The sequence below is a fragment of the Syngnathus acus genome, chromosome 13 (assembly GCF_901709675.1).
Source record: "Syngnathus acus chromosome 13, fSynAcu1.2, whole genome shotgun sequence".
Taxonomy (NCBI): domain Eukaryota; kingdom Metazoa; phylum Chordata; class Actinopteri; order Syngnathiformes; family Syngnathidae; genus Syngnathus; species Syngnathus acus.
The window spans coordinates 15,815,770-15,826,664 of NC_051098.1; the positions used below are offsets into that span (position 1 = coordinate 15,815,770).

The following is a 10,895-nucleotide window of genomic DNA, read 5'->3' on the forward strand; positions in this document are numbered from 1 at the left end:
ACCAACAACAGGACTGACCGACAATAGTGTGTTTGTACTGTGCTCTGGTCATTTCGTCAAAGAAGGGATAATAGTCCTCTTCTCTTCTTGACTGACAATGAATGTGATAGTTTAATACAATCAGCAAATAACAAAATGCGTATTACAGGTAATATTTTATTTCACAACACTTTGCCTTGTTCCTTTCGTCTCTGCTGTTCACTTCAAACACGCTCCATACGAACACAATGCTCTCGTATCAGACACTTGCTCGATCACCTGCTCGTTTGCTGTCACAATGTACCCTACACAAATCCGAAACATTTGTTGCGGCTCCGAGTCACGACGAGGGGCAAGTTTTGGTTTCCAAGGGTGTTTTTATTCCTCTTCAACGTCTCTCCCATACAGAGCCGCCTTTTTCACATGTCCGCACGTCACTTTCCTCTCTTTTCATCTGATCGCGGTGGTGCCTTTATGGGCAGTCGGAGAAATCAACGCCAACAAAAGAAAATACATCCAGCCTAGTTAAGACCATACCAAAGACTATAAAAATGGGACCCATTGCCTCCCTGCGTGTGTGACGATCATTGGGACTTAAAAAAAAAAAAAAAATTGGGTGCGTATTATACATGGGTACAGGCTTTTTTCCAGCATCAACATGCCATTTTTAGGGTGCGTATTATACATGGGGGCGCATTATACACGGTAAAAAACGGTAATTTCGTACAAATACAATTAGGTTGAGACTTCAATACTCTGAAGTAAACAACTCTTTAATGATATGTCTTAATACATCTCAAGTACATTTTAACGTGTTATTAGCAAGGCAAAGTAACAAAACAAAAAAACTGTTGAAGAAAAGTGGGGGATATCCAACACTATTTCATTTTATTGATCCACATGAACATGAAAAGCTGAAAAATCCTGAACAGACACTAATAAGAACCAAGCAACTTGCTCTGAATATGAACACACAACTAAAAACAAAATAAACTTCAAGTATCTACTATCATCCCGAGGCCGGTTAACTTTATTTTCAAATTCATTGGTAAAACTAAAATGAACTTCTCACTGTCGTAAAGGAAAGGAGTTCAGCATCTCAATCAAAAGGTGCATAGTAGAATAGAACTATCATTGATGCATAAACTCATAAAGTCTGCTCAAATTCATGGATTGTTGCTCATCTCCCAAAACACTCAGAATTCTCAATCGACTCTTTGGCAACTGACTGAGCAAGCAACAGGTTTCTCTCCAGTGTGGGCTCCTGTGCCTGATTAAGCTTACCCTGAGAGACTGTTTGGCCGAACTGAGCATTAAAAAGGTTTCTCGCCAGTGTGGATTCTTGTGTGCGTGTTTAAACTTCCCCTCCGAGACAATTTTTGGCCACAAATTGAGCTTGATAAAGGTTTCTCACCAGTGTGGATTCTTGTGTGCCTATTTAAACTTACCCTATGAGAGAATTTTTGGCCACAAACTGAGCATGAAAAAGGTTTCTCGCCAGTGTGGATTCTTGTGTGCTTTTTTAAACTTCCCCTCTCAGAGAATTTTTGGCCACAAACTGAGCATGAAAAAGGTTTCTCGCCAGTGTGGATTCTTGTGTGCATTGTTAAATGTCCCCTCTGAGAGAACATTTGGCCACAAACTGAGCATGAAAAAGGTTTCTCGCCAGTGTGGATTCTTGTGTGCATATTTAAATGCCCCCCCGTGTGGAATTTTTGGCCACAAACTGAGCATGAAAAAGGTTTCTCGCCAGTGTGGATTCTTGTGTGCACATTTAAACCTCCCCGCTGAGAGAACGTTTGGCCACAAACTGAGCATGAAAAAGGTTTCTCACCAGTGTGGATTCTTGTGTGCATATTTAAACTTACCCTATGAGAGAACTTTTGCCCACAAACTGAGCATGAAAAAGGTTTCTCGCCAGTGTGGATTCTTGTATGAATTTTTAAAGACCCACTCAGAGAGAATTTCTGACCACAAACTGAGCATGAAAAAGGTTTCTCGCCAGTGTGGATTCTTGTGTGCATTGTTAAATTTCCACTCTGAGAGAATCTTTGGCCACAAACTGAGCATGAAAAAGGTTTCTCGCCAGTGTGGATTCTTGTGTGCATTGTTAAATGTCCCCTCTGAGAGAACATTTGGCCACAAACTGAGCATGAAAAGGGTTTCTCGCCAGTGTGGATTCTTGTGTGCATATTTAAATGCCCCCCCGTGTGGAATTTTTGGCCACAAACTGAGCATGAAAAAGGTTTCTCGCCAGTGTGGATTCTTGTGTGCATTGTTAAATGTCCCCTCTGAGAGAACATTTGGCCACAAACTGAGCATGAAAAAGGTTTCTCACCCGTGTGGATTCTTGCGTGCATATTTAAACTTCCCCTCTGAGAGAACTTTTGGCCACAAACTGAGCATGAAAAAGGTTTCTCGCCAGTGTGGATTCTTGTGTGCATTGTTAAAGATCCACTCTGAGAGAATCTTTGGCCACAAACTGAGCATGAAAAAGGTTTCTCGTCAGTGTGGATTCTTGTGTGCTTTTTTAAACTTCCCCTCTCAGAGAATTTTTGGCCACAAACTGAGCATGAAAAAGGTTTCTCGCCAGTGTGGATTCTTGTGTGCATTGTTAAAGATCCACTCTGAGAGAATCTTTGGCCACAAACTGAGCATGAAAAAGGTTTCTCACCAGTGTGGATTCTTGCGTGCATATTTAAACTTCCCTTCCAAGAGAACTTTTGCCCACAAACTGAGCATGAAAAAGGTTTCTCGCCAGTGTGGATTCTTGTGTGCTTTTTTAAACTTCCCCTCTCAGAGAATTTTTGGCCACAAACTGAGCATGAAAAAGGTTTCTCGCCAGCGTGGATTCTTGTGTGCATATTTAAACTTCCCCTCAGAGAGAATTTCTGGCCACAAACGGAGCATGAAAAAGGTTTCTCGCCAGTGTGGATTCTTGTGTGCATTGTTAAATGTCCCCTCTGAGAGAACATTTGGCCACAAACTGAGCATGAAAAAGGTTTCTCGCCAGTGTCATCATCATCATCAGCATCAGGAACATGTGACAACACGTCATCACTATCTGATGGTGGAGCTGCTCGTGATGCCCCACAGTGGTCTCCATCACTTTCTCTGGTCATATGTGGACTTGAGCTGCAGCTTGGAGGCTCCGCCCCTTTGCTCACCTCATGTTGAGCCTCATCTAAACGCTTCACAAGTACACCAGTCAATGGCATCTCGCAGGTATCTTCCTCCTCCTTTTTGATGTCGCAGGAGTCCTCTCCGTCCTCTTTCTGACAAGGCCGCTCCGGCTCTTCCTCCTCTTTTATAGTGCAAAGAAACTTCTGCTCCATTTGTTCATTGAAGTGGTGGACCTCTTTGCCCACATCTTCCTCTTTAATGCGAGTGCGGTCTGGCTCCTCCTGCTTAGGACGAATAGCTTCACTGATGTCTGCAAAACAGGACAAACATATATTAACAATGAAAGTTACAGTTGAAGAGAAACTGGCAAAAAAAACGATACAGGGGCTTTTTCAATCGGCATATCACACATGATTTCGATAGAATTCATAATAGAAACTAGACGTGTACTAACCTGCTCTGCGCAACACAACATAAGGCTGCAGCCAAAGATGTTCCGGTCGTCGATGACTGCGGTCCATTTCCTTCACGTACTTTGCTGTGGTCCTTGCAAACATTTTCCCACTGTGATCACAAAACTGGTTCAACGATATTTGGCTTACAAAAGTGTCTTTTGGACAGCGGCAAGCGAGCTATTTGTTGAAGTAATTGACAGGCGCAAATCATGGTCAGGTTAGACAAACTTATATCATTTTTCATGTTCATATGTGTGTAAATCTTCTTATTTCATATAGAATCGATCTTTATTGTCATTGTCACATGTACAACGACATTTATATAAACATGACTGCTCAATCAGCACACAGAGCTGCGTAACCTTCCAATACAGACAGATAGATACCAAATGGTCAGGTGACCACACCAAGTAGTCAGAAATGTGCCTTATAAGGACATCCTTTTGCTTTCCCGCCTTTTCCGGACAGTACAAAACCTGGAAGGTGGGGGTTGTTGTTTGGTCTGCTGGATTGCCACGTGTACTGACCGCCATCATACAAATCAAGATCTTGCCAATAAAGATAACTCCACATCTTTGTTTTTCATTCTCAACGACGGACATCTCAAACAACACGCAATAGGCGTCAACTTCGACTTGTTTTGTTTACAACGTGAACTTAAAGCGACCCAATACACACACAACCGCATTTCATGTAGATCGGACCTGTTTTAGCAAACGTGATTACGCGTTATCATCTGGTAGATTACGCGTTATCATCTGGTAGAGTGCATGATTCAAGAATTTTATTGCCCATGTTCGAGCCTGCCTGCAACCATCACTGCTAATCCTCGACTTTGACTATTTCCACAGTACAGTATTACTCTTGGTCCGGGCAAGAACCAGCATGTGATGATGGCTCATTTGAGATCCAACATTCGTCGAGGATAATCAAGCTAAACAGCATAAAGTTAGCACTGTGCTAGCTACCACGCTAATGAAAGCGACCCGCACTTCTGTACAGCAACCAAGCAGACTACAAATAACGTTGAATATGATCACTTAGTCGCAACTTACCTCTTTCGTCGTTGCGGTTGTCGTGTAGCTAATGTTACTGATCCACCACATACGTTGCGTGTTTATCGGATGCAGCCGAATGGAAGGCGACGCGCTTCTGTTTGAGGATTTCAACCACGCGCGGTTTTGTTGTAGTCGCTTTACTTCCTGTTACGTATTGATGATGTCATTTGAGTGAGGTCCCGGACGCCCTCTAGCGGAAGACACTGGGACGTTTGTATGTTGTTGACCAGCAAAGTTGGAGGCGAATTGCACTCACGTAATTGGCTGTATTTTGCAAATATACGGCCCAATCATACCTGCAAACCGACCAGGTGACAAGCAAAGATTGTCCACTCTGATTGGTTAGATGATTTGTAAATTGTTACCCTGAATGCAACAGTTTTAGGAGAATGTTTTTATTGCACTGCCGTTGCCAAGAAAAGCTAAAGAGAAGCAAATGCACGATATTGGCAAAAGTACGTTCTTCAAAAATGATTTTAATGTCTTCAAAATAATTCAAATGATCTAGCACAGTTAAATATCAAAGTATTAAATGTTCGAAATGTCCCCCTTCAACATTGCAACGTCACACAAACTTAAGAGCTGAACTCTGTAGTTATACTATCAAGTCAGGGTTGGTTGGGTTTTAAGGTTGGGTCTGAAACCAGGAAGGAGGTGGTTAGGGTCTGTAGTTTGGGTTGTGGTTTTATGAAAGGGTTGATGTTTCAAATGAGGGTTTCAAGAGTATTGTAGATGTAATAGTAATAAATTAGATTCATATAACGCCCCTGCTCCTTTAAAATGCACCTTTTGGTAAATATATTTCGTTTCTACCGCTAATAGTGGCACTTGTCTTTGTCCTTGTCTGTTATTTATCCTTTTTAAAATGTGGCACTTGTATTCTTGCATTCTTGTATGCTGCTGTGACAAGTACATTTCCCCGCTGTGGGATAAATAAAGTTCTATCATCATCATCATCATCAACTGACAGAAGATTAATAGTCTTAATTAGGATCCTATAATTTAAAAATAATTTCATACAAATACAATTAGGTTGAGACGTCAATACTGTGAGATAAACAACTCTTTAATGAAATGTCTTAATACATCTCAAGTACATTTTAACATGTTATTAGTAAGGTAAAGTAACAAAAAAACTGTTGAAGAAAAATGGGGGATATCCAACACTATTTCATTTTATTGATACACATCATCATCATCATCGGTTTAAAGTCCGCTTTCCAGGCATGAACATGAAAAGCTGAGCAAAACAAAATCCTGAACCAACACTAATAAGAACCAAGCAACTTGCCCTAAATATGAACACACAACTAAAAACAAAATAAACTTCAAGTATCATGAAAAATACAAAATTATTATCATCCCGAGGCCGGTTAACTTTATTTTCAAATTCATAGGTAAAACTAAAATGAATTGAACTTCTCACTGTCGTAAAGGAAAGGAGTTCAGCATCTCAATCAAAAGGTGCATACTAGAATAGAACGATCATTGATGCATAAACTCATAAAGTCTGCTCAAATAGAAGGTGAGAACTTCATGGATCAGTGCCCATCTCTCCAAAACACTCAGAATTCTTAATAGAGACTCTTTGGCAACTGACTGAGCAGGCAACAGGTTTCTCTCCAGTGTGGGCTCCTGCGTGCCTGATTAAGTTTACCCTAAGAGACTGTTTGGCCGAACTGAGCATTAAAAAGGTTTCTCGCCAATGTGGATTCTTGTATGCCTGTTTAAGTTATGCTTATGACTGAATTTTTGGCCACAAACTGAGCACAAAAAAGGTTTCTCGCCAGTGTGGATTCTTGTATGACTGTTTAAGTTTCCCTTTATAGAGAATTTTTGGCCACAAACTGGGCATGAAAAAGGTTTCTCGCCAGTGTGGGTTAACGTGTGCGAATTTAAATTGGCCCTCCGAGTGAACTTTTGGCCACAAACTGAGCATGAGAAAGGTTTCTCACCGGTGTGGATTCTTGTGTGCGTATTTAAATTTACCCTATGAGAGAGTTTCTGGCCACAAACTGAGCATGAAAAAGGTTTCTCGCCAGTGTGGGTTAATGTGTGCATTGTTAAATGTCCCCTCTGAGAGAACTTTTGGCCACAAACTGAGCATGAAAAAGGTTTCTCACCAGTGTGGATTCTTGTGTGCCTATTTAAACTTACCCTATGAGAGAATTTTTGGCCACAAACTGAGCATGAAAATGGTTTCTCACCAGTGTGGATTCTTGTGTGCATATTTAAATGTGCCCTCCGGGAGAACTTTTGCCCACAAACTGAGCATGAAAAAGGTTTCTCGCCAGTGTGGATTCTTGTGTGCCTATTTAAAAGCCCCCTCGTGAGGAATCTTTGGCCACAAACTGAGCATGAGAAAGGTTTCTCACCAGTGTGGATTCTTGTGTGCCTATTTAAACTTACCCTATGACAGAATTTCTGGCCACAAACTGAGCATGAAAAAGGTTTCTCGCCAGTGTGGATTCTTGTGTGCGTATTTAAACTTCCCCTCCGAGAGAATTTTTGGCCACAAACTGAGCATGAAAAGGGTTTCTCGCCAGTGTGGGTTAATGTGTGCGAATTTAAATTGCCACTCTCAGAGAATTTTTGGCCACAAACTGAGCATGAAAAAGGTCTCTCGCCAGTGTGGATTCTTGTGTGCTTTTTTAAACTTCCCCTCTCAGAGAATTTTTGGCCACAAACTGAGCATGAAAAAGGTTTCTCGCCAGTGTGGCTTAATGTGTGCGTATTTAAATGTTCCCTCCGAGAGAATTTTTGGCCACAAACTGAGCATGAAAAAGGTTTCTCACCAGTGTGGATTCTTGTGTGCTTCTTTAAAGATCCCCTCTGAGAGAACATTTGGCCACAAACTGAGCATGAAAAAGGTTTCTCGCCAGTGTCATCATCATCATCATCATCAGCAGCAGGAACATGTGACAACACGTCATCACTATCTGATGGTGGAGCTGCTCGTGATGCCCCACAGTGGTCTCCATCACCTTCTCTGGTCATATGTGGACTTGAGCTGCAGCTTGGAGGCTCCGCCCCTTTGCTCACCTCATGTTGAGCCTCATCTAAACGCTTCACAAGTACACCAGTCAATGGCATCTCGCAGGTATCTTCCTCCTCCTTTTTGATGTCGCAGGAGTCCTCTCTGTCCTCTTTCTGACAAGGCCGCTCCGGCTCTTCCTCCTCTTTTTTAGTGCAAAGAAACTTCTGCTCCATTTGTTCATTGAAGTGGTGGACCTCTTCGCCCACATCTTCCTCTTTAATGCGAGTGCGGTCTGGCTCCTCCTGCTTAGGACGAATAGCTTTACTGATGTCTGCAAAACAGGACAAACACATATTAACAATGAAAGTTACAGTTGAAGAGAAACTGGCAAAAAAAAACGATACAGGGGCTTTTTCAATCAGCATATCACACATGATTTCGATAGAATTCATAATAGAAACTAGACGTGTACTAACCTGCTCTGCGCAACACAACATAAGGCTGCAGCCAAAGATGTTCCGGTCGTCGATGACTGCGGTCCATTTCCTTCACGTACTTTGCTGTGGTCCTTGCAAACATTTTCCCACTGTGATCACAAAACTGGTTCAACGATATTTGGCTAACAAAAGTGTCTTTTGGACAGCGGCAAGCGAGCTATTTGTTGAAGTAATTGACAGGCGCAAATCATGGTCAGGTTAGACAAACTTTTATCATTTTTCATGTTCATATGTGTGTAGATCTTCTTATTTCATATAGAATCGATCTTTATTGTCATTGTCACATGTACAACGACATTTATATAAACATGACTGCTCAATCAGCACACGGAGCTGTGTAACCTTCCAATACAGACAGATAGATACCAAATGGTCAGGTGACCACACCAAGTAGAAATGTGCCTTATAAGGACATCCTTTTGCTTTCCCGCCTTTTCCGGACAGTACAAAACCTTCTTACCTGGAAGGTGGGGGTTGCTGTTTGGTCTGCTGGATTGCCACGTGTACTGACCGCCATTAAACAACCCAATAAATCTTTGTTTTTCTTTCTCAACGACGGACATCTCAAACAACACGCAATAGTCGTCAACTTCGACTTGTTTTGTTTACAACGTGAACTTAAAGCGACCCAATACACACACAACCGCATTTCATGTAGCTCGGACCTGTTTTAGCAAACGTGATTACGCGTTATCATCTGGTAGATTACGCGTTATCATCTGGGAGAGTGCATGATTCAAGAATTTTATTGGCCATGTTTGAGCGTGCCAAATTTGACTTCGGTACGAAGGCATTGAGATTGAAAATCGGGAGCATGCCTGCCCGCAACCATCACTGCTAATCCTTGACTTTGAGTATTTCCACAATACAGTATTACTCTTGGTCCAGGCAAGAACCAGCATGTGATGATGGCTCATTTGAGATCCAACATTCGTCGAGGATAATCAAGCTAAATAGCATAAAGTTAGCACTGTGCTAGCTACCACGCTAATGAAAGCGGCCCGCACTTCTGTACAGCAACCAAGCAGTACTACAAATAACGTTGCATATGATCACTTAGGTCCATCGTCGCAACTTACCTCTTTCGTCGTTGCGGTTGTCGTGTAGCTAATGTTACTGATCCACCACATACGTTGCGTGTTTATCGGATGCAGCCGAATGGAAGGCGACGCGCTTCTGTTTGAGGATTTCAACCACGCGCGGTTTTGTTGTAGTCGCTTTACTTCCTGTTACGTAATGATGATGTCATTTGAGTGAGGTCCCGGACGCCCTCTAGCGGAAGACACTGGCACGTTTTTATGTTGTTGACCAGCAAAGTTGGAGGCGAATTGCACTCACGTAATTGGCTGTATTTTGCAAATATACGGCCCAATCATACCTGCAAACCGACCAGGTGACAAGCAAAGATTGTCCACTCTGATTGGTTAGATGATTTGTAAATTGTTACCCTGAATGCAACAGTTTTAGAATAATGTTTTTATTGCACTGCCGTTGTCAAGAAAAGCTCAAGAGAAGCAAATGCACGATATTGGCAAAAGTACGTTCTTCAAAAATGATTTTAATGTCTTCAAAATAATTCAAATGATCTTGCACAGTTAAATATTAAAGTATTAAATGTTCGAAATGTCCCCCTTCAACATTGCAACGTCACACAAACTTAAGAGCTGAACTCTGTAGTTATACTATCAAGTCAGGGTTGGTTGGGTTTTAAGGTTGGGTCTGAACAATGTTCCCTCTAATTTTTCATGTATCTGGGCATACACACAAGCTCCCTGAGCAAACTGAGGACTACGGTGAGCAACATCAGATATGCACGCTTTATTTCTAAATAAGTAATTTGGTCCACTTAAAAAAAGACAAAAATCTGAAAAATGGGATGTGTAGATGTTATACAGTATGTGAGAGTCCTGCTTTGGCCATGGGAAGAGTCCTGCTTTGGCCATGGGAAGAGTCCTGCTTTGGCCTGGCTGAGGGTCCTGTTCTGGAAGATATGAGACATATACACCTTTCAGACATAACATTTTGCTCACATTAAAACATTCACATTTTGCACAATGACTTGTGTTGCAGCTTGTGATACAGTGCAAATTCCTGTAACACTGTCTGTAAAATATCTAATTACACCGTTTTTCTTGGCATTTCTACTACCCATAAATGATCTAATAGTAACAACATTTAATGATTAATATCCATAAAGACAAAATCTTAATGACCGTCACTAGAATATGCACAAATCTGACTTAAATCTGACCTTATTTTTCACATCTGTCATTCTCACTTCTCCAATGGTTGTACACTTTGTCCAGGTTGATGGCTTCGTCTGCTTCTTGCTTTGACTTTATGCGCATCAGCTGGTCCAAATGTGTCACTTCAAGACGATTTCTGGATTTTGTTTTGATATGATTCATTAAACTAAATCCTCTTTCACAGTCGGCATTGGAAGCTTGAAATGTAGCACAAATATCCACAAGCTGTGAGATCTCCTTTAGCTCCTCACATCTAAGTAGACCTTTCTCACTTGAAAAAGAAAAAATCTCACCCAATTTCACCGCTTTTTCTTCAATTTGCACATACTCCGACAGCCATTCCATCTTAAAAGAACTGCATTTCTTTCGTATCGTATCATTGGCTGGACACCTGTAACTCACTGAGTGAGAAACAAAAAACACAATATTATTGGGCGAACTAATTAGATTAGGTCTAATATTAATATAATATTATAATTGATATAATATACAATAATATATTATGATCTAATATTAATTAATACGTTATGTTGATGTTGTTTATGCGCTGGATAGATTTT

At 41.3% G+C, this 10,895-nt stretch overlaps 1 protein-coding gene across 1 annotated transcript; it reads right to left on the reverse strand.

Moving 5' to 3' along the window:
- Positions 1-1,292: 1,292 nt before the first annotated feature.
- LOC119132768 (gastrula zinc finger protein XlCGF57.1-like) lies at positions 1,293-6,767 on the reverse strand. Its single transcript, XM_037268248.1, has 2 exons — positions 6,702-6,767; positions 1,293-2,028 (listed from the first exon to the last, which is right to left on the reverse strand). The coding sequence occupies exon 2, from the start codon at positions 2,001-2,003 to the stop codon at positions 1,293-1,295; it is 711 nt and encodes a 236-aa protein (XP_037124143.1). The 5' UTR covers positions 2,004-2,028; positions 6,702-6,767.
- Positions 6,768-10,895: the final 4,128 nt, after the last annotated feature.

Bases quoted from the DNA above. Each gene is read 5' to 3' on its own strand.
- LOC119132768 (XM_037268248.1), bottom strand. From the start codon at position 2,003: ATGCACACAAGAATCCACACTGGCGAGAAACCTTTTTCATGCTCAGTT.